This window comes from Astyanax mexicanus, chromosome 13 (genome assembly GCF_023375975.1).
Source record: "Astyanax mexicanus isolate ESR-SI-001 chromosome 13, AstMex3_surface, whole genome shotgun sequence".
Taxonomy (NCBI): domain Eukaryota; kingdom Metazoa; phylum Chordata; class Actinopteri; order Characiformes; family Acestrorhamphidae; genus Astyanax; species Astyanax mexicanus.
The window spans coordinates 7,620,432-7,644,589 of NC_064420.1; the positions used below are offsets into that span (position 1 = coordinate 7,620,432).

A 24,158-nucleotide genomic window follows, 5' to 3' on the forward strand; every position below is an offset into this window, starting at 1 on the left:
TGCACACCTCAGGCGACTATGAAGTTCAAAGCTCAATGAGGTTACCACACCAATTTTGTGCTTCAGTAAGTCAGTAAAAAGTAGTTAGGAGTATTAGGAGGACATTATGTAATGCTAACCTGTGGATTAAAATGGATTCATAACTAAAGAAAACACATAACACTGCCTTAAATGTAAACATACACCAATAATCACATAATCACACAGTGATCTCCAGACTGGTCTCAATGGTGCTTTATTGTTTGAAAGCAACATGGCAGTACAGTGGACAAGTGCACAGAGGGCTGTCTTCCAAATCTGATGTTTTCGGCACAAAAACTGGGCATGAACTCACCATTACCATCACCACCACCACCTTTACCCTACAGACCTGGCCAACTGCATGACCCCAAACATCACATTGCTGCATAAATCACATAATATTAACAAATCAAACCTTTTTACCGTTTTAATATTTATGATGATTTGATACCAAAATAATCCTCAACCTTTTTTTTGTTGTAAAAAATACTTCAGACAGAAACTAACCAATTGCTTCTAGGCTTTCGGTGATGCCAAGAGTGTAGTTAAAAAATACAAAACAGGTAAAATAAAAGTTAGAGTAACATTTTACACAAAGAAAAATAAACTGCTTTAGGAAATCTGGCGTAGTCTCTGGAAATGGTAAACACTTCATATAAAAATAAAGATATACATTTACATTTCTGTTAAAAATGGAATTCTAGAGTTTCTCCCTGTAGATAGGCGAGCTGCAGCAGCTGCCAGAGTTCAAACTGTGATGCATTAAGGCACTTTTGATCCATCCAGCGCTTCCTTCAGCAGGAGGAGGGCGTCCCTCATCCCTTATGGTAAACTAGAGAACCGCACCCGGACCCAGCAGGTTTGGGTCAGGTCAGGTTTGGTTGATCCTGTTGATTCCGGCTTTGGTCACGGTTCTGCAGAGATCTCAGACGGGCTGCAGGTTGGTCAGTTTCAGTGCCTGCAGGGAAACAACAGGACAGATTACAGAATGATGGGTTCTAATACTGGAGTAACAAATCACAAGACATTCAGGTATCTTTTAGAATAAAGCAACTACAAATGTTTCTTTGATTGATGCCACAAAATTGCCTTTTTTTCATTTTTTATAAAGAAGCTGTGAGAAGATGCAAGTAACAGCGCCTGTTTACCAGACTTTAACATGTGTTTTTTTTAAAAAACTCATTTAAAACAATCACAGGCTTTCTGCGCAGAAATAAAAATAATAAAAGTTTCGGTTAGTTTCAGTTTCAAATCATGAATACAGCTCATCAAAACCTCAACCTATCCTTTATATTTGACAATATTTGATTAACTTACAGGTCCTTACTTATTTTTAATTAACCTGACCTGAGTTTTATATTATTTATAGCCTCGCACTGAATTCAGCTCCGCGCTGCGAAAGAGAAAGAGAGAGAGAAAGAGAGAGGCGCAGCGCATTTTATCTGATTTCTCTTGATTAATTATCAATTACATTTGTTGGCTTTAGTAAATTTAATAACATGAATTTTACTACACTTGTCCGACCTTATTTATTAAAACTTTTTTTTTTTTTTTTTTTTTTTTTTTTAGAAGACAGAGGTTATTTATAGTTACTGTGCAGATTTTTAAGTATATTTTATTTTTATAGTTGATTGCTGAAGCCTCTGGGTATTTTGGAGCGCAGGGGGATCAATCGCGCAAAGCTTTTTTTCGCCGCCAAGATAAAAACACGCCAGAAATTTACCTGAACACACATGATTTCCAGACCACCACGCCCATTAGCGTTAATATACTCCAAAAGTCCAACGCTATTTTAAGGACGCGTGCAAGGCGTAGAAATAGACTGTTGACGGGGTGTACGATGGCCCCGCTACACGCCTTGCGCGGGGTGTATTACGTAAAAAAAAAATAATAATTCAGCTGCTAAAGTAACATGCATGGTAACGGCATTATAGTTACAGTCAGAGTAATTAGTTAGATTACTCCTTACTGAAAAAAGTAACGGTGTTAGTAACGTCATTTATTTTGACGCCCAACACTGGTTACTCCCAACACTGGTCAGAGAAGGATCTGGGAAAAAAAAGTGTATATGCAATGGATTTATGGGGTCCAATTTTGGCAGACATGTGGAAATATTAATATTATTTTATGATCTCCCTTGTTCTTGCTTGAGCTGTTTGGTGTATGCCCATAGAAAAGAAAAAATCCAAAGTAGATTGTCATTTACTGATAAAACAGGGGGAATGGTAGGGTGGTCAGACTGTCCATAAACAGCTCTGATGAGTTTTGGACCCGTGGTACTTTCTTTCTGTGATCCCATTGGCTGTATGCAGCAGCTGCTCCTGACTTCTAGTCACCGACTGAGTCAGATACTAAACATGCTAAATATTTTCCAGACGTCTTCGACTCGTCAGCGATCAGTCAGCGACGGTCAGCGTGAGTGCCGAGTAGGGCTGTGACGAGACACTAATATCACAAGACGAGACACGATACTGGGTTCACAAGAACGAGACAAATTGAGATTTAAAAATAAAATTTTAAAGAAAACGTCAAAAATAAAAAAATGGCTTGAAAACTAGTTTTATTTGACAAAATCATATAACGCAAACTTAACAGACTGGTTTCTCTCTCACATTGATTCTATAAGAAATAGAAATAAGAATAAGAAAAAAAATAAAAATAAAACTTTTCTAGGTCTTATATAGCGCAAACAATAAGTGCAAACCACAACCAGTCATATTAAGGCTATGGTTTGTGTTTTTTTCTCCTAAATCTCTTGTAATTTAACTATGCATAACCATTATATTAAGTCTAGGCTTGAAGTGCAAACAGAGACAGAACATGTTTTTTTAATACAGTACAGAGCTAAGGGATTAGTACAACTGCCTATGAAACAGTCACGTGTAGGATTTACTTACAGTATTTACTAGGGCTGTGAATCTTTGGGACAGTAATAGCACTGTCGCACGGAGTTTTTTTAACTGTACCGCAGAGCTCACCTACTGTCGCGCCGAGCTTTTTAACTGTTCCGCGGAGCTCACATACTGTCTTTTTAACTGTTAACTGAGTCAGATATGAAACATGCTTTTTAACTGTTCCGCGGAGCTTTTTAACTGTACTGCGGAGCTCACCTACTGTCGCGCCGAGCTTTTTAACTGTTCCGCAGAGCTCGCATACTGTCGCGCGGAGCTTTTTAACTGTTCCGCGGAGCTCACATACTGTCGCGCAGAGCTCACCTATTGTTTGTTTGTTTGTTTTTCCCCCCCTGCGAGACAGGTTTAAGCTTGACGAGAAATATTGTCACGTTTAAATCTCGCAAGATCTCGTCACTCCCCTAGTGCCGAGTGATCCCCAATTTCCCTCCGAGCAGAGTTTTTGACGCCGATCAACGAAAAACTGTCGGACACTAAAAAACTGGCCCAGAATCGTATGGTTTGAACCTGGCATTATCAGCCTGGCCAAACAGACTCTCCAGAGTTCTTGGGACTGGCCACGTCCACCTGGTTCACCCGTTCTCACTTTGAGACAATCAGCTCAATATTTCACTGCAATGTCTGTTGTTAATATCTAATTATACTGTGAGCTACACTTGTGTTTTGAATTATCTGGTTTTTTTTTTTTACTTTTGCTTGTCTCTTGATTTTTGCGTGGTTTTTGATTTTTAAACATTTTAATTCTGTGCTGGTCTTGGAGTGATTCTTGGACATTGCTTCTTTCCTTTTTGTGACTTGCAACTGTATTGTGAATCATTACACACTGTTGATTGAATCAAAAGCTTTAGTTCTTAAATTTCTTTTCAATCTGTAATGAAGGGGATGAGGCAGGCTGCATGCGCAGAGAGAATTTATGTGTGAGGGTTTACCAAACTCATTCAGGACATGCAGAGGTCAGAAAACAGGCAGGTAAAAAGCGTAGGTAAAATGTGAAAAAATTTCCTGAAGGAGCTGCAAGCTGAGTCTCATTGATGTTCCTCAGGTAAGGGGTGGAGCCTAGCCACAGCACATGACTGGGGCATGTACACTCCCTAATGTGGCCAGCAGAGGGCGATATGAAGAAGTATGATGTGTCTTGGGTCTCATTTCTAGTTCTTTCTTCTAATTTTAAGAGAAATATTTCTGACAAAGTCAATATCTTAATGAAACCTAATTGAGAATCCCAAATTTGTCTCCTGAGACATCAAAGATTAACATTTGAGCAAACAAAATGTCCTATGGGTGAGTGTGGATGTCTTGTGATTGAAATAGCACTGTGTTTTTTTTTTTTTTTAAGTTTTTATGAGTTTAAACTGTTTTTTACAGGAATTTTAAAAAGATGAAGATGTTGGTGTGCTTTTTTTTTTTTAAGTAAAATCGGATCTGATCAGATCTGGATATGCTGGGGGTGTATTTTAATGACAAGTGTGAACACAATCTGGTCAAAGGCCTATAAAGCCAATATTGAGAGACAAGAGTGTAATGGCATCACTCAAAGAACCCTTTGTATCTTCGTTTTTTTTTTTTTTTTTTTTAGAATTTTATGTTCAGAGTATATTTTATCCATATTAACAAAGTTAAACTAATTCTGGACAAGCCTGACCCACCAACTGTTTTTTTCTCCAGGTCATTTGATTAAACTAAAATCAATTCTATAAAATAAGGCTAACATATCACATTTACTCATCTTCCACACTTGCATTCTTAATATTATTAAATTGTTTCAGGTTTAAAATAGTATTAATTATAATTAAACCGATTTTCAACTGGTAAATAATTTAACACTTCTGGATTTGAACTGATAGAAAGAGTTTAAAATGAGCTGATGTAGAAATGTACTCACTTCCAGACAGAAAGGTGTAATAAAGAGAGTGATGTGAGAGCATTACTGGAATTCAGGAAAGTTGTTTGAAAGTCCAGAATGCTTTGCACTTACTGACAAGGACTTGCAGGCAGAGGAGGGAGGGGCATGCAGGCTTAGCGTAACAAGATACGAGACTGAGAGGGAGAGAGAGAGAGACGGAGGAGGAGGAAGGGTTAAATGAGAGGAAGATCAAAAAGCATGATTTACACCTGCATGCAAACACCCACCTTGTCCTTCCCCTCATTGGCCACTTTATTAGAAACACACACTTTTTCCTTCCTCTTACTAGCCACTTTATTAGAAACACCCACCTTGTCCTTCCTCTCGCTGGCCACTTTATTAGAAACACCCACTTTGCCCATCCTCTCACTGTGGCCACTTTACTAGAAACACACACCTTGTCTTTCCTCTCACTGGCCACTTTATTAGAAACACCCACCTTGTCCTTCCTCTCACTGTGGCCACTTTATTAGAAACACCCACCTTGTCCTTCCTCTCACTAGCCATTTTATTAGAAACACCCACCTTGTCCTTTCTCTCACTGGCCACTTTATTAGAAACACCCACCTTGTCCTTTCTCTCACTGGCCACTTTATTAGAAACACCCACCTTGTCCTTTCTCTCACTGGCCACTTTATTAGAAACACCCACCTTGTCCTTTCTCTCACTGGCCACTTTATTAGAAACACCCACCTTGTCCTTCCCCTCACTGTGGCCACTTAATTAGAAACACCCACCTTGTCCTTTATTAGAAACAGCTGTATTTGCCATTTGTTCACTGGCCACTTTATTAGAAACACCCACCTTGTCCTTCCTCTCACTGGCCCCTTTATTAGAAACACCCACTTTGCCCATCCTCTCACTGGCCACTTTATTAGATACACCCACCTTGTCCTTTCTCTCACTGGCCACTTTAATAGAAACACCCACCTTGTCCTTCCTCTCACTGGCCACTTTATTAGATACACCCACCTTGTCCTTTCTCTCACTGGCCACTTTGATAGAAACCCCAACCTTGTCCTTCCTCTCACTGTGGCCACTTTATTAGAAACACCCACCTTGTCCTTCGCCTCACTGGCCACTTTATTAGAAACACCCACCTTGTCCTTCCTCTCACTGTGGCCACTTAATTAGAAACCCCAATCTTGTCCTTCCTCTCACTGGCCACTTTATTAGAAACACCCACCTTGTCCTTCCTCTCACTGTGGCCACTTTATTAGAAACACCCACCTTGTCCTTCCTCTCACTGTGGCCACTTTATTAGAAACACCCACCTTGTCCTTCCTCTCACTGTGGCCACTGTATTAGAAACACCCACCTTGTCATTTTCTCTCACTGGCCACTTTATTAGAAACACCCACCTTGTCCTTCCTCTCACTGTGGCCACTTTATTAGAAACACCCACCTTGTCCTTCCTCTCACTGTGGCCACTTTATTAGAAACCTCAACCTTGTCCTTTCTCTCACTGTGGCCACTTTATTAGAAACAACCACCTTGTCCTTCCTCTCACTGTGGCCACTTTATTAGAAACACCCACCTTGTCCTTCCTTTCACTGGCCACTTTATAAGAAACACCCACCTTGTCCTTTCTCTCACTGGCCACTTTATTAGAAACACTCACCTTGTCCTTCCTCTCACTGTGGCCACTTTATTAGAAACCTCAACCTTGTCCTTCCTCTCACTATGACCACTTTATTAGAAACACCCACCTTGTCCTTTCTCTCACTGGCCACTTTATTAGAAACACCCACCCTGTCAGTTCTCTCACTGGCCACTTAGAAACAGCTGTTTTTGCCATCTGTTCCCTGGCCACTTTATTAGAAACACTGACTCAGTTCTGTCACTCAGTGGCCACTTTATTAGAAACACCCACCTTGTCCTTTCTCTCACCGGCCACGTTATTAGAAACACCCACCTTGTCCTTCCTCTCACTGTGGCCACTTTATTAGAAACCTCAACCTTGTCCTTCCTTTCACTGGCCACTTTATAAGAAACACCCACCTTGTCCTTCCTCTCACTGTGGCCACTTTATTAGAAACACCCACCTTGTCCTTCCTCTCACTGTGGTCACTTTATTAGAAACCTCAATCTTGTTCTTCCTCTCACTGTGGCCACTTTATTAGAAACACCCACCTTGTCCTTCCTCTCACTGTGGCCACTTTATTAGAAACACCCACCTTGTCCTTCCTCTCACTGTGGCCACTTTATTAGAAACACCCACCTTGTCCTTCCTCTCACTGACTGTGGCCACTTTATTAGAAACACCCACCTTGTCCTTCCTCTCACTGTGGCCACTTTATTAGAAACACCCACCTTGTCCTTCCTCTCACTGTGGCCACTTTATTAGAAACCTCAACCTTGTCCTTCCTTTCACTGGCCACTTTATTAGAAACACCCACCTTGTCCTTCCTCTCACTGTGGCCACTTTATTAGAAACACCCAACCTTGTCCTTCCTCTCACTGGCCACTTAATTAGAAACACCCACCTTGTCCTTTCTCTCACTGGCCACTTTATTAGAAACACTGACTCCGCTCTGTCACTCAGTGGCCACTTTATTAGAAACAACCCCCAACTAAAAGTATAACACAAACTGTACATCAGCAGATGAGCTGAGATCTTCAGCTGCTCATCAACCAGGTGGAGCTTCACGGTAGAAAGGAGGCCAGTGGGCATCACTGCTGTGTGTGTTTCAGTGGTCTAGACTCAGTATGTGCTGATGGCGTGTTGTCTTGTGTTTGGTTGAATGTTTGGTACCTTCTGAGCTGTGTTCATCCATGTTTTGATGGTGGGCACCAGGATGCTGCCCAGCAGGATCTGGGCTGGGTGGTATATGAGCAGAGGCACTGAGATCAGAGAGAGATGCTCATAACCCTCAAATACAATCTTCAACATGGGAATACCTGCACACACAGTCATCACCACAGAGACCAACAGAGACAGAGCTTAGCTACAGAGTCACAGCAAAAACAAAACAAATTTGCCAAAAATAATTTTGAGGGATTATATGCGATTATTTAGGTAATAAGTAGCTGTTATATGGCTGGCTGTTCAACTGTTCAAACCTCAGACACCAAACAATTCTAGTCTGACTAGCTAAAGAGATTCTAAAGCATTTTAGTCTGGAACTTACCCAGCGTAAGTGATTTGTGCGTAGCACAAAATATAATTGCAACAGAATCTGCTGCAGAAAAGCCAGAAGATGCTCTAAACAGAAAAAGACAAAGTTGCCATAAGCTTTCTAAAAGAATCTGTATGTGTGATAACATATTTATGTGTGAGTCTTACCTGGTAGACAAGAGAAACGTCAGTAACATGAAAGTTATCTGAATGGAGAAGACTGGAGAAAGAGAAAGAGAGAGAGAGAGAGAGAGATGCTCAGCATATGTACACACTGCTGTTCGTGTATCTTCTGAAATACCAAGGGTAATCCCCTCCAATAGTTGTAATTATTTTATTCTATCTTTTTCAATCTACGGGACTGAAAGTATGACACTTTGGTACAATGTAGTCGGTCTTTAAGAACTTTATGCACCCATTCACTTTACCAGCCTTAAGCTATATACCATATACCCTATTTGCACTACTGATATATGCTATTTATACTGTCATTCCATCTCAATCACCATCAATATTGCACTATTGTCTTTCGTATGTTTATTGTGTCTTGTTGTTTTGTACATATAGTGTCTCCCACTCTTTTATATTATATATCTATATATATCTATTTTTTAAACTTATATTTATATATCTATTTCTCCCCACACTACTGCACCTTGTTTTTGTCTCATTGTCTATTGTGTCCCTGGTGTATTGTACTCATAGTGTCTCCCATTCTCTTTTATTATATCTATTATCTGTACTTGCTGTAAAATTGGGAAGGAGAGTAACGTAATTTCAATTCTCTGTATGTCCTGTACATATGCAGTATTGACAATAAAACGACTTGACTTTAGCTTGTATAACAATGTAAATTAGCTGTGCCTTTAATGTCTGAACCGCTGCCACCAAATGAGCCATTTTCCTTTATTTCCTTTATTGCCATTTTCCTTTATTTCCATTTTTGCTTTATATAAAGATGAAGAAGGCTATAAGTAAATTGCCAACACCCTGAACTGCACACTGAGCTGCAGCATGATTACCAAGGTCATGCAGCAGATTTTCACACAGATTCTACTCAAATAATTTGCGTTGGCACTTTTAAAAAAAGCTGCAGACGTTAAGGGGGTGGGGATAATTCTGCAAATGTAATGTAATGTAATGTAAAGAGGAGGTGTAGAAGAAGATCCTAGTGTCAACCTGTTACGTTATAATGAACTCCATGCCAAGAAAGAAAGAAAGAAAGAAAGAAAGAAAGAAAGAAAGAAAGAAAGAAAGAAAGAAAGAAAGAAAGAAAGAAAGAAAGAAAGAAAGAAAGAAAGAAAGAAAGAAAGAAAGAAAGAAAGAAAGAAAGAAAGAAAGAAAGAAAGAAAGAAAGAAAGAAAGAAAGAAAGAAAGAAAGAAAGAAAGAAAGAAAGAAAGAAAGAAAGAAAGAAAGAAAGAAAGAAAGAAAGAAAGAAAGAAAGAAAGAAAGAAAGAAAGAAAGAAAGAAAGAAAGAAAGAAAGAAAGAAAGAAAGAAAGAAAGAAAGAAAGAAAGAAAGAAAGAAAGAAAGAAAGAAAGAAAGAAAGAAAGAAAGAAAGAAAGAAAGAAAGAAAGAAAGAAAGAAAGGTAGGTAGGTAGGTAGGTAGGTAGGTAGGTAGGTAGGTAGGTAGGTAGGTAGGTAGGTAGGTAGGTAGGTAGGTAGGTAGCAGCATCCCGTCCCCGATAGGAGGAGTTAAAGGGTCTGATGGCTCTTGGAATAAAGGATCTTCTGAGTCTGTCTGTTGAGCAGCTCTCTGACAGCAGTCTGCCACTGAACACACTCCTCTGCTTCATGATGGTGATGTGAAGTGGGTGACTATCATTGTTCATGATAGAAAGCAGAAGGTTAACACAGTGCTGGAACATAATGGTGGCCACATAAAACTTTGGGCACAATATGTTCACTTTTACCTGGGGGTGTTCTCACTTTTGTAGCCAGTGCTTTAGACATTAGTCGCTGTTTGTTGAGTTATTTTCAGGGCACAGCAAATTTACACTGTTATACAAGCTGAATACTGACTACTTTACATTGTATCAAAGTGTCATATCTTTAGTGTTGTCCTATAAAAAGATATATAATAAAATACTACAAAAATGGGAAATATGTAGATACTGTATCTGTGTCTAATGTTCAGAGAAGACTAGATTTTGGAGCATTGCTGTGCGGATTTCATTGCATTTAGCAATAAGAGCATTAGTAAAGTCAGGATTTTCGATGGTACGCTCCATCATTCCTCAGAACACAGTTCCACTGCTCCACAGCTTAATGCTGGGGGTATTATACTACTCTAGCTTACACCTGCTATTAGGTATGGTGCCAATAGGTTTAGCTTTATCTGCTCCAGTCCAGTCTTTATCTGCTCTTCTCCACTTCTGTGTGTATTTTCACATCTGTGCAAGCAGTGGGTGGAACTTAAAGTAGCTTAATGCTTGTCCTCAAATATTTAAACATATAGTGTAAATGAACATAAAGAAAGGGATTACACAATCCAGTCTGACCCCCACAGCTCGTTCACTCACTGATAAAGACGATAAGGAGGAGGCTGAGGTGGTCCAGCTCAATGTCTGGGTTGGAGAAGGTGTCACAGAAGGTGGTGTAGATGATCATGAGCAGAACCAAACTGCTTATGGCCCCGAATGGAGGTTTCCTCCTCTCTAGCCAGTCCCTCAGGAACCTCCTGCACACCTTAAAACACACACACACACACACACACACATACACACTTTAGAACTGTAGAGTGCAAAGCTCCATCCAAGCCTCACATCACCCAACACAATGCAGGCAAGTGGATTCTTTTGGCAATATAGTGTATTTTGCAGGGATGTCAGATTTTATAAAACATCATGAAATTGTGATCACAAAAACGCAGCAGAGGACACTTGATGCTCTGCAGTGACACTGATTAGCATGGTGGTGGTGTGGGAGATGTCCTGTGGGATGCGTACTGTGAGCACTGATGAAGGACTAAAGGGTGACCCCCCCCCCCCACCTTCGTGGTTTAAAACTGCAGAGCGGAGAAGTATAAACGCGCTCTGTTCTGGATATGCATAGGCTACGGGGTAGGTTAGCATTAGCAGCTAAATCACGCTCATCCCTCGCTCCACCCCACCTAAGAACATCACTTTAGCCCCCAGACAAGCCCAGAAACGGTCCTGAGTGCAGAATCATTTATTCAGCAAGTGACTAAAACTCCCTAAAACTCGATGATACGAGGTGAACAGTAACTATAGCTCTTTTAGCTGTTTAAATATAGAAACACGGCAGCATGAAGGATCATTTTAATGCACACTGAACTGAATGTATTTGTTAAATGGAGAAAGAAGGGAATTGTGGCTGAATCTAATACTCTAAGGACTCTAATGGCTTGAACTATTTATTAAACTATTTAGTTTTCTGAAGGAAGTCGTGTTAAAGTTGTTGGCGTATCTCTTTTTAAGGTCTATTGTTTACATTCTTTAGCTGTTTTACTGCTAATGAAGTTTGATTACCTCATGTATTGTTTAATTTTGTGGGACAAAGTAAATCCAATAGTAATCAAAGCCTTAATTTAAAGCCTTAGTGTTTGATATTATATTCACTCCTAACAGTACAGTAAGTCATAGACCTATATAAAAGCCCAATGATGCAAAAAATATATATAAATAAATAATAATAAATAAATACCGTGATATACCGTGAAACCGTCAGTATCTTGAAAAATACCGTGATATGCTTTTTTGGTTATACCGCCCAGAACTAGGCAGGAGTGTGTAATAGAGTGGAGGACAGTGAGCAAATGACCCACCACCCAATTAATAATAGCTGCTCTGTGGTGCTCTATCCTGTGGGAACCTAAACTGCATTGAAGAACAGGGTGAAATGAAGATGATAAAGTATGCAGAGAATCAGATACAGGACTACAGTCTGTAATTATAGAACTACAAAGTGCCTGTATGATCACTGCTAGCATTAAAGCCCCCACAGTTCAGGAAAGAAGATCGGGGTGAGCAGCAGACACACTTACCTGCCCAACTATGAGTGGGACGACTACGGTCATGAAGAGCTGGGAGAAAATCGAAGAGAACGGCACAGAGGAGGACGAGCCGAGCTGCAATAGAGAGAAAGAAAATAATGCAAAAACAGTCATTTAATTATTATTTGTTGTAAACATGAATTAGTCGTATAAAATTGACAATTATGCGTAGTACAAAGAATTTAAAAGTTAGTTACAACTCAAAAAACATCAGCAACTATACAGGTGCTGGTCAACGAATTAGAATAATTTGAAATAGTGCAATCATGAAATTCTTTGAATGCAGTTTTTGTGCAGAAAGCAAATCAGGTGTTCACCGCACCTGTCCTACTCGTTAGACTAATCACAGAACTCGTTACCTGGAAAAAAATTTGCTCAGCTGAGCTTTCCAAAAGGCCCATTTAGGCCATTTAACTGTGACACTGCTGTTTTATTGAATTAGAATAATGGAGAAAGCGTTTCATTGAATTAGAATAATTTTTATTTTAATTACAATCATCACTTCCTCAGTATTTTGTGGCTGCCCCCTTGGCTTGTATGACTGCCTGAAGTCTCCGCGGCATCGATTTGACCAGCTTGTCGCAAGTTTCCGCACTCACAGCTTCCCAGGCAGTGGCGATGTTCTGCTTCAGTTGGTCCAGCGTAGTAGGCTTTCTGTCGCGAATTTTCCGCTTGACGATGGCCCAAAGGTTTTCAATGACATTGAGGTCAGGCAAGTTGGCCGGCCATGCCAAAACTTCAAGCTGTTTTTTAGTGAACCAATCTTTGGTTGACTTTGCCGCATGAGCCGGTGCAAGATCCTGTTGAAATATGAAGTCTTCTTCGCCGAACTGTTCCTCAACAGTCGGAATCAGGAAAGTTTCCAGAACATCTTGATATACGGCAGCATTGACAGTCTTCTTGAGGAAGCAGAGTTTCCCTACACCTTGAGCGGACATGCATCCCCAGACCATAACGCTCTGGGGAAACTTGACGGATCTTTTCACGCACTCGTGGTTGTAGGTTTCGCCACCACGACGCCAGACACGAGGACCTTGGTCACCGAAGGAGATGCAGAAGCGTGATTCGTCACTGAAGACCACTTTCTGCCAGTCTTCAGCAGTCCACTCGCCGTGTTCTTTGGCCCACTTCAGCCGTTTCTCCATTTGTTTCTTGTTCAGCATCGGTTTTACTGCTGGAACGTGAGATTTGAAGCCGAGTTCGCACAGACGACGGTAAGTGGTTGATCTGGAGACGTCAGCGCCGGTCTGCTTGTTCCACAAGTCGGTGAGCTCGGAAGTGGACTTGAACCGGTTGCTGACTGCGATCTTTCTCAGCTGCTTGTTGTCGCGAGCAGAAGTTTTTCAGACGCCGGAACAGTTGGTGCGCTTGCTGCAGTTTTTCTTGAGAGCTTTGCAGACGGAAGACTGGCTGATGCCGAGCTGCTCAGCAATTTTAGTTTGGGTCAAGCCTTGTTGGCGAAGGGCTTAAATTTGAGCCACTATTCCGGTTGAGAGGTTACCCATGATTGATTTTACAACTTAGAAATTCTACTCAACCCTGACTTTATACTGCACAGTGAACACTCTTCACAGAAAACAAAAATTCGAGCATTTATTCTAATTCAATGAAACGGTTTCTCCATTATTCTAATTCAATAAAACAACAGTGTCACAGTTAAATGGCCTAAATGGGCCTTTTGGAAAGCTCAGCTGAGCAAATTTTTTTCCAGGTAACGAGTTCTGTGATTAATCTAACGAGTAGGACAGGTGCGGTGAACACCTGATTTGCTTTCTGCAAAAAAAATGCATTCAAAGAATTTCATGATTGCACTATTTCAAATTATTCTAATTCGATGACCAGCACCTGTATATAAACTTGAATATGAACTTATAAAAAAACAGATTTACTCACAAACACAAGTAGCAGCAAAGGAGTGACAACAATCCCCTGCAAAAACATATAAAAAACATATTATATTATATATTATACAATACATATCAAAACAGAACAATATTAATATTTTCACTCTTCACTAGTGTTTTTTTTCACCTTAGAGTCCGGACTGAGCTTCATGTGTGTTTGTTAGATTGTATTTTTTATATTTATTTAGTTCTGATTTCACACTCCAGCTTAGTGACTGAGTGCGCTAAACAACTTTTTTACTTTAATCTACAGTTACAGTAGATACAGGAATCACCAGCATAATCTGTTGTCATGCATGCTAAGGGGAGTCAGATGTCAGTACAAAAAAAAAACAAAAAAACAACAACATTTCCTTTTAAAAGTCAAATGAGCGCTGGATTTTAAACTACACAGATTTCTGGCCTGAAAACTGTTTATTTGGTTGAGTAAAGCGCTTCAGTTTATTTACAGTAAGCTTAGATTTCCAGATTTCTACTTAGGCTGGGTGCAGCAGCATTAGCATGAGCATTAGTGGCTAACCGCTAGCACTAGCTGTGGTTAGTGCTAGTAAATGCTGCCTGACATCGCTACCTTGAAGAACCCTGGATGTTCCAGTAAGCCAGGGCGGAATTAGCTAGCGGTTCGTCCCGCGTAGCTTGTTTTAACACAGTAAACACGCAGACTACAGTCCGATATTCTCGCCTCTAAACAACAAAAGAGCTAGTGCTGCGGATAGCGGCTAATGCAACACTAGCCACGGTTAGCAGCAGGCTACAGGTTGATAATACAGCCATTTCAGTTTGATATATCAAATAACTGATGGACACAGTAATATTTCAGGATTGAAATGCGAAGCCATTTCTGCAAGCACACCACAAACAGAGTCGCCTGAGGTATGCAAAAGCAAAAGCACACCTCAGGCGACTCTGTTTGTGGCGTGCTTGCAGAAATGGCTTATTTCTTTCGCATCACTCTCCCATACAGCTTCTCCTTGTGCAAAGTGCGCTGTATTGTTGACCGATGCACAGTGACACCATCTGCAGCAAGATGATGCTGCATCTCTTTGGAGGTGGTCTGTGGATTGTCTGTTCTTGACTGTTCTCACCATTCTTCTTCTCTGCCTTTCTGATATTTTTCTTGGCCTGCCACCTCTGGGCTTAACAAGAACTGTCCCTGTGGTCTTCCATTTCCTTACTATGTTCCTCACAGTGGAAACTGACAGGTTAAATCTCTGAGACGACTTTTTGTATCCTTCCCCTGAACAACTATGTTGAACAATCTTTGTTTTTAGATCATTTGAGAGTTGTTTTGATGAGCCCATGATGCCACTCTTCAGAGGATATTCAAATAGGAGAACAACTTGCAACTGGCCACCTTAAATACCTTTTCTCATGATTGGATAAACCTGGCTATGAAGTTCAAAGCTCAAAAATGAAGTTCAAAAATGAGGTTACCAAACCAATTTTGTGCTTCAGTAAGTCAGTAAAAAGTAGTTAGGAGTATTCAAATCAATAAAATGATAAGGGTGCCCATACTTTTGCACTGGTCAAATTTTGGTTTAATGCATATTGCACATTTTCTGTTAGTAAAATAAACCTCATTTCAATCCTGAAATATTACTGTGTCCATCAGTTATTAGATATATCAAACTGAAATGGCTGTTACAAACACCCAAATATTTAGAACTAAAAATGATTAAGATTAATAGGGGTGCCCAAACCTTTTCAAATGACTGTATATGCTTATGCACAGATGGTGTTTATTGTGAAGTATTCCAGATACTCTGTGATCAGCTTGATGCAGTAAAGTAGTTAAACATTAGCTTACTTTCTTTTTGCAAATGAGTCAAATCAAACTGAAAAGTGAGTTTTTGTTGTAACACTCACCAGAAAGCTCCCGAACGCAGAGTTGAAAATAGCAGCAGCCTGTAAAACAACAAAATCCCACAAAATAAAAAAACAAAAACAAAAAAAAAAACAGTTTACATCATTTCACTTCAGGTGCTGCTTCTGTACCAGTCCACAAACTGAAGGGTTTTTCAGGAGGTTAAAAACATAGATTCTGGTATAATGATGCTTCTTTAATGTTCAATGGAAGTCAGTATAAGAAGATTTCATCGCAGGTCATTTTAGAGCATTTTCATTGGGCTATTCATCATTTAATTTTGACACAACTTAAATATGAACTGGCAGATTAAACACATCAGAAAGTGCAAAACATAAGGATTTCTTTCTCTCACCTCATTTCCCCCAACAGCTTTAGTGAGGATGACTGCAGAGGAAACAGGTGGAGGCATACAGCCCACTGTCTGCAACCTGTTCAACACACACACACACACACACACACACTTTAACAAAGTAAATTCTACGTTTAACACGAAAATATGCTCTTCTCTCATGTGAAAGGTGAACTGTACAGTAAAATCAAAAGTTACGTATTATACTGTGTCTACTGTTATACTGTTTTATTCACAGCATGCACTTCAACCAAATGTGAAAACTTGTCAAAAATGTGGTCTGCAGCTTCAGTAAGCGTGGTTCCAGCAGGCTGCCTTCAGGATAAGTGTGAACAGAGAGCGTCTAAGAGAGGGATTGGATTCCGTGTGCAAATACATGAATGAGCGCATACAGCAGGCTAATTCAGCCCCACTGCAGGAAACGCATGCAATCCATAGCAACTACTAGCAGACAGAGGGGCTATTCAGCATAACGCTAAACATGTAAAAGACAGAGAGAGAGGATGAGAGAGAGAGAGCAAGCGTGAGAGAGAGTGCAAGAGATTTGATTTTACGAAAAAAAAAAAAAAAAAAAAAAAACACACCTCTATCCTACTTTAACAGTTAAACATGAAAAATAAAATCAAGGCCTTTACCCTCTCACTGGAAAAGATTAATTAATTAAGACTTATTTAATGTGACGTGAAGTTAATAGTTAAGGTTATTTCCAATTAATTTTCTCATTAGTAAATTATTTGCCCTACTTTAGCGCTTGGGTTGACAGTATTTTTCTAAAAATAACTGAATTTGCGCGTTCCCGACCTTCCACCATGGTAGTAAGCAGTCGAAACAGCATTTTTTCCACTTTGTTCTCCACTGTGCCCAAAACCCTTTAAAACATTTAAAACAAAAATACTGTCTTACTGAAGTGTTTTTCATGCTACACATATCCAACAAATTAGATTCAGATTTCAGGAGTGTGGACAAGCAAACAGCACGCTCATGCCCCACATTGTGTGCATAAACATTAATTAAGTAAAATAAAGTAACCTTCAATTTTGGCTTTAATGACCATGAGACTTTCTCTGTGTGCAAAATCTGAACTCCTAATAATTTAGAAAATAAAATTACCAGTCTAAGGGCACAACTCCCTTCCCAACACATTGCCCAGCCAGCTTCCTCTCCCTCATCACTAAGAAAAATAACATGTAAGCACTATCGAAAACCAGAGCCTGTTCATGCCTATTCCATTTACTTTTAATATTAAAGGGAATCTACTTTCAAAACTTCCACATAAAAACTTATGTCCAATGTCTGCACAGTCAAAGCCCCACAGGCTATCTGTATTGATGTAAACCACATGACCTTCACATTTCGCTTGGAATGAAATATCAAGCATATTCTCAGGAGAATGGAAGTTGAGTGTCCCCACACTAAATACAACTCAATCCAGCCTAAACTACTCACCAAACTCAGAAAGAGCGACAGAGAGAAAGAAAGCGATAGAGAAAGAAAGATAGAGAGGGACAGAGAGAAATAAAGATATAGAGAAAGAAAGAGAAAGAGCGACATAGAGAAATAAAGATATAGAGATAGAAAGAGAAAGATAGAGAGGGATAGAGAGAAGTAGAGAAAGGGAGAGGTACATGGTAGTAAGGAAGAGACTTGAAGCCAAAAATATGGATTACATGAATAGAGCCTGTGTATGTGTCTGTGTCAGTATGAGTGTGTGTGTGTGTGTGTGTGTATCAGTATGTGTGTGTGTGTATGTAATTACCCTTTCAAAAGCCATTCATTAATAGCAGTGAGGGCTAGAACTTTAAGAAGCAGCCAGATGGCCACAGGGAAGAACACCAGAGTAAACGTCTGAACAAACAGATGTAACTTCACGTGCATCAATGCACTCGCCAACTCCTGAGAGAGAGAGAGAAAGAAAGAGAGAGAGAGAGAGAGAGAGAGAGAGAGAGAGAGAGAGAGAATGATTAGTGGATAAGTACCTTGAAATACATCTCACTGTGGACTTAGCTAATTAAAATACACTAATGAGTAGTGTACTTTAGAAGTAGTTTATAATGAAAGTTGCATTGAAATCATACCATAAATAATACTTTTGTATTATTTTTATGCAACATTGAATATAGTCTCTTCATATTCATTATGTATGTATTGATATCTGCAGCATCCCTAAAGATAATGCAAAGTCTAGTTCCGGGATGCTCATTCCTAGCCTTAGGGTGCTTTCACACCTGAAAGTCTGGACCGTGGTCCGAACCAAGGTTCATGTGTTTTTGCTACATTGTATATATTTGGTCCGCTTATTTTTTATTTTATTTTTCACACTGCACTTTAGGGAGCGCACCAAAGACCTTTGTGTGATACTCCTACATCCTTTCATCATCACTTACGTATCGATGCGTTTTCCTTGACTTGACGCTGATTGGTTTTAGAAGGACATGCGTCTGACGTTGGCGTGTTGATAATTCAGCGGGTGGTTCATTCGGCGGGAAGCCTTTCCAGGATCAGGATAAAATAAATGAACAGATTCATTTCATCTCCATAGTAATGCTGCTGCTATTGTGGCTTTAATACAAGCATCAGCAACTTCAGGCACAGTACTCTAGGTTAGTTCAAATTCGCCAACAGAAAAGGAGGAAAAAATGGTTATTTTTCTTTATCTGCTGCCGTTGTTGAGGAACGTCTGCTCAGCTTCCTGTAATTGGTCCGAAAGTTCCAATCATCCAGAAAAGTGCTTTCACACTGCAGGAGAACCGGACCATGGTTCAGAAGATCCGGACCGAGACCACCTCTCTTGGTCGAACCAAAATCTGGTCCTTTGGTCCGGACCGTGGTTCACGGCTCCTTTCACACCTGCTACTTTGATTCGGATCAAACTGAAAAGTCAGAAAGTCCGGACCAATGAAGCAGGTGTGAAATCACCCTTAGAACTACACCACTTTGTAAATTACAGATTCAACACACCTGAATCTAGAATTAAGGCCTTAATTAACTTCATCAGGTGTTTGAGATTGGGGGGAACAATCGGTCGCTCGCTCATGTTTGAAAGGCTGAAGACTCTTCACAAAGGAGTACTGTTAGTACTCAAGCAGTTTTTAGTGCATTGCATTATTGACACTGTGTGCCCTCATTTAATAAAGCTTTTCTAATGATTTTAAGTTCTGGACAGGCTGGATTCTTTTATTGGACCCTTTAAGCCTTTTTTTTATTTATTTGATTTCAAGTCATAAAAATAATCCACAGATTTTTCAAGCACAGCAGAAAACACTACCTCAGTTCTCAGCGACAGGCCGCTGTTAAAGAAGATGGTCGACACAGCAACATAGGTGATGGTAATCTCTGGACGAAGAGGACCTGAGGGAGAGCAGTTAAAACAGAAATGAAGCAGCAGTAGTATTGGGGAAACGTCAGCCAGTCCTATTAGCTGCTGATATGTTGAAGAGAAAAGTATGATGATGAAGCGCAAATGCTTTTTTTTTTTTTTTTTCAGAAAGAAGAATCAAAACCACATAAAGCAGACATGCTGCTGTAACGTCTACACCTCTGACACACCCAGCATTTAAACACATAACCAACCAGAAGCCAAGACATGGACATGCTGCAGGCTACTGCTTCGCATACCCAGTTCTTCAGGTTCTCTGAAGGTGCATTCCAACACACTCAATCCCAGATAGAGCAGAGTACATACATTTTAGGCTCTGGGTTTCCAGCACCTGTAAGTAAGAAAATTCTAATACATACACAAATATAATATTTTTTATGCATAAAATGGTGTCAGACAGTGCTTTATTTAGTGCTTCATTTAGTCACAGCAGTATTGTACTCTGTTCCTAGATCCCTCTGTTTTTTGTTTAGAAAAGAAAACATTTTTTTTATTTTAAAGTTGAAGTAAGGTCTGATAGTGGGTGCAGATGGATGGGATGGGTTGGTTGGGTATTTAAACAGTGTTTTGTGTGTATTTGTGTGTTACAGGAATATGTTGTAAAAGGCATTATCACCCCCGGTGGACAGCGTAGTGAGTGGTAATGATGGTGAACGGCAGCATCTGGCTAGAAATGTCCATGCCAAAATTTTCCTAAATAAGCAATACCACCAATATTCTTCACCACAGGTTTACCCTATTCATTAGATTAGTGCCAACACGTGGAGTAATGAACCACTGTTTTTTTTTTTTTTTTAAAGGCTCTGTTCACATTACCAGGCTGAAGTACAGCTTAGATTCTCTGCCCGAACCCGACCTGACCCGGGGCCCGAACCGACCCGATTTCGAGATTTCCCACCACATTCCTCGGGCCGGGTCGGGCTCCAGAAAATAGTCTGAGATGTAGGCATCTGTTTTTTAATTATATTTTTATTTTTAAATAAAATAACGAAAATAAGGAAAACTGAAAGTGAAAAAAATAATTTATTTATAAGCGCTGTTTTCACTCCCGTAGTTGTACAGCGGAGGGTGTTGTGCCAATTCTGTCCAGTTTACCTATTCAAACAGCCCGAAAACAGCCAGTTTATGGGGCGGGTCGGGCTCGGGCTCATAATGACTTCATATGAATTCATATGTGGTCCTAAATCGGATACGTATCCGATCCATGGACATCCAACATGAATGTGAACAAATAAATCGGAATTCATGCGTCTTTTTTGCTTTCACGCATTAGCATTAGTGCAACGTGTTCCTCTCTCATACCCACACATCTTTTGGTGCAGCTATAGCTGCAAAAACAGCAAAAGCAAACCGCCTGGCCTTTTTTCACCTCCTCGACCTGAGCATGTTTTTCAGACCAGCTGTTTACTCTCCACACATGAGCTGCTAACTCCTCCATTTCCCTTTATAAAGCTATGAGTCGTCTCTCAAATATGACATTTTTGAAAAAAATATATTAATATATATGTATTAATGTGTGCATGTGAGGCATTTTAGGAACAGTTGTTTTTACATTACACACAGATACAGCTCACTTACATTTGTAAATGTGAACTGTAAAAGCCAAATCCGATCCAAGCAAAAAATCAGATTTGAGCAATGTGGCTTGTAATGTGAACATAGCCAAAATATCATATCAAATGTACCATATATCTCAATATAGATATTTTGTCCCACTCCTAATGTTATATGGATATTAGCCCCAAGTGCAGTGACTGATCTTTCACTCTGGTCTATTGGTCTATGGGTTTCTATGTCCTTCTGTGTAAGAAGCCTCTGTGTGTGTAGACTTTTGTTCTACACCTAATCCAACTCTAACAATAACCACCCCTCCCAACACACACACACACACACACATACACACACACATACATACACACACTATGGCAAACAGAGTCATTCACAGTGGGTTTAGTGTGAAACGCTCTGTTCTAGAAAAACTTGACAGTGGTGGGCACTTCCCCAAGACTCCACAATCTGACTTAGTAAAGTTACTGCTTGATTACTGCACCTGGTGATGCTAATTTAATAAAAACAAAAAGGGTAAACCTGCTGTGAAGAAAACTGGTTGTTAAATTTTGTGAAAGGACACCAATAAATCCATATTACTGGATATTTTTGCCCTTGTTTATTCAAACCTCCTAAAACTAGCTATCAGTAGAAGCTGGTCTTCAGCTGGATTTTTAAGCAGGATAGTTTACAGATAGTCTCTAGTTTAAGATGAATTTAATTAAAATTACATTTAATTATAAATTAGTAGGTCTTCACGTAGTTTTCAGCTATATGTGTGTAATTAGTAGTAGTACTTATAACATGAATTTACAACCAGGAATCAGAGTTTACCTACTAACTAAAGAATCACACAGTAACTGTCAAAGACAGACACACAGACAGACACACAGACACACAGATCCAGGTCTGGCACAGTGCTACGTGTCACTAAGTAAGCAGTGAGTAAAGTGAAGTGCTGGCACCCTCTGTTGCTGTTCACACTGCTCAAACATGCAGCTGAACTGATCCTGCAGATCTGAAGTGGATTCATTCATTCACACACACACACACACACTGCCCTTACACACTGATCCCTCAACCTTACACTGACCGCCCCACACACACAACCACAAACTGACCTCCCCTTACACTGACTCACACACACAACCATACACTGACCTACACACTGATGCCCTAACCACACACTGACCCACAAACTAAACCACACACTGATCCCCTAACCACACACTGACCTCCACTCCACACAAACTGACCCCTCCACACACACTTACTGCCCCCCCACACATAACCACACACTGACCTCCCCTGCACACACACTGCCCCCCACACACTGATCCTCACACATAACCACACACTGACCTCCCCTCCACACACACTGATCCCCACACACACAACCACACACTGACCTACACACTGATCCCCTAACCACACACTGATCCACAAACAAAACCACACACTGACCTCCACTCCACACAAACTGACCCCCCTCAACACACACTGACCACCCCACACAGTGATATCCTAACCACACACTGACCCACAAACAAAACTACACATTGAACACTCCACACACACAAACTGACCCATCCACACACACTTACTGCACCCCCATACACACACTGACCCCCACACACATAACCACACACTGACCTCTCCTCCACACACACTGCCCCCCCCCCCACACACACTGCACCCCTCCACAAACACACATATCCCCAACCACACACTTCCCCTTCCACACAGACAGACCCTACTGAAGCTGAAACGAAAGAATCATAAGCAGTCAGTGAAGGACAGGGCTGATACCTTGGGGAAAAGGAAGTAAAAACAGGGGTAAAATATAGTAAAAACAGGGGTAAAATACAGAAAAACAGTGGTAAAATACAGAAAAATAGGTGAAAAAATATATAAACAGGAGTAAAACAGAGATAAACCGGGTAAAGTAGTACTAAAGTGGAGAAGAAACCCCGCTCCGCTCACCTCCCTTCACTCCGACAGAAGGAGCGAGCTTGGCGGCGCTGATCACCAACACGATTCCGATGATGAACCACTCCTTTCGGACCCGGGCTAACAGACCCATACCGCCGCGCTCTCGATCCCCGCCGGACCGCCGTCAGCCCCGGACTCACTGCCGAGCATCAGCCTGCCAGTCCGGCTACAGCACGCTGTCACACACCGCGGCTACCCCGCGCATTTCCGGACACATAAGCGTAGCGCCATGAGTACCGTAATACCCCACAATACCGCGCACTCACCACCACGCTGCACCTACATCACACTCAGACTGCGACCAGAAACTTTTGTTACTCCTCCTCTCCTACTCCTCCTTTCCTACTCCTCCTCTCCTACACCTGAAGAAGGTGGAGGAATCGAGGGGAGGAGAAGAGGAGGAGGAATGGAGAGAAGGAAACTGTAATTGTGGAAATGGGACAGCTGGTCCCTTTTAATATGATGTTGACTACTGATAACTTGAGCCAATCACAGCGCTCGCTTTTAGCTCACCCTAATACTGTCCAGCCAATCACAGCTGCTCCAAACATTCAGCAAATATATGAAAGTGTTTCTCCTTCTCTTTCTTCCATCTTTTTCTATTGCTTCTCTCCTTTCTCTGTTCTCCCTTTCTACTGCTCCTCTCCTTTCCCTGTTCTCCCTTCCTAGTGCTCCTCTCCTCCCTCTCCCTTCCTACTGCTCTTCTCCTAGTCCTCCCTTCGTTGTAATCAACTATTGGATGTGTTCAGAAACTTTTGCTACTGGTTCTCTCCTCCTTCTCCAGCAGAGAAAATAAAACATTTCCTACTTTTCTTGATATATTTGCCAATACATATTGGCATCTGTTTTTTATTTGTTTATAATAAATTGACTATACTACAGTAATTTAAGTGTTGTTTAATAAAGTTTCATTATTTCTGCACATACACAGTTAAACAAAAACAATTAATTAATCAGCAATGAATAAAAAATAAAGTTTGCTCAGGTGCTTTTACGGGGGCGGCAGCAGTAGTGGCACTTCAAAATCTTTAAATCTTTCCTGGCTGTGGTGTATCCTCTGGTGGAATCAGCTTCGAGAGCAGGCCTGTTGCAATTGGGCAAGCAAACCAAGCAATTGCTTGGGACCCCAAGCTGGCGAGAAGGGTATAGCTGC

General features: G+C 40.6%; 1 protein-coding gene across 19 annotated transcripts; it reads right to left on the bottom strand.

The window, feature by feature from the left end:
- Positions 1–212: 212 nt before the first annotated feature.
- Positions 213–23,381, bottom strand: slc10a7 (solute carrier family 10 member 7). Of its 19 annotated transcripts, XM_049462839.1 has the most exons (21): positions 22,997–23,381; positions 19,355–19,437; positions 17,846–17,982; positions 16,093–16,168; positions 15,740–15,778; positions 13,863–13,898; positions 11,961–12,044; positions 10,477–10,642; positions 8,123–8,174; positions 7,968–8,041; positions 7,281–7,737; positions 7,106–7,149; positions 6,964–7,057; positions 6,752–6,919; positions 6,662–6,709; positions 6,330–6,495; positions 6,198–6,241; positions 5,937–6,154; positions 5,851–5,894; positions 4,909–5,319; positions 213–979 (listed from the first exon to the last, which is right to left on the bottom strand). In XM_049462839.1, the coding sequence occupies exons 1-11, from the start codon at positions 23,094–23,096 to the stop codon at positions 7,541–7,543; spliced, it is 1,044 nt and encodes a 347-aa protein (XP_049318796.1). In that variant the 5' UTR covers positions 23,097–23,381; the 3' UTR covers positions 213–979; positions 4,909–5,319; positions 5,851–5,894; positions 5,937–6,154; positions 6,198–6,241; positions 6,330–6,495; positions 6,662–6,709; positions 6,752–6,919; positions 6,964–7,057; positions 7,106–7,149; positions 7,281–7,540. The 19 variants fall into 19 exon arrangements, with proteins under 19 accessions (XP_049318796.1, XP_049318801.1, XP_049318794.1 ...); XM_049462844.1 differs by lacking the exons at positions 6,198–6,241; positions 6,662–6,709 and having other exon boundaries at positions 5,937–6,110; positions 6,330–6,373; positions 6,838–6,919; XM_049462837.1 differs by lacking the exon at positions 6,662–6,709 and having other exon boundaries at positions 5,937–6,285; positions 6,458–6,495; positions 6,832–6,919.
- Between the last annotated feature and the right edge of the window lie 777 nt (positions 23,382–24,158).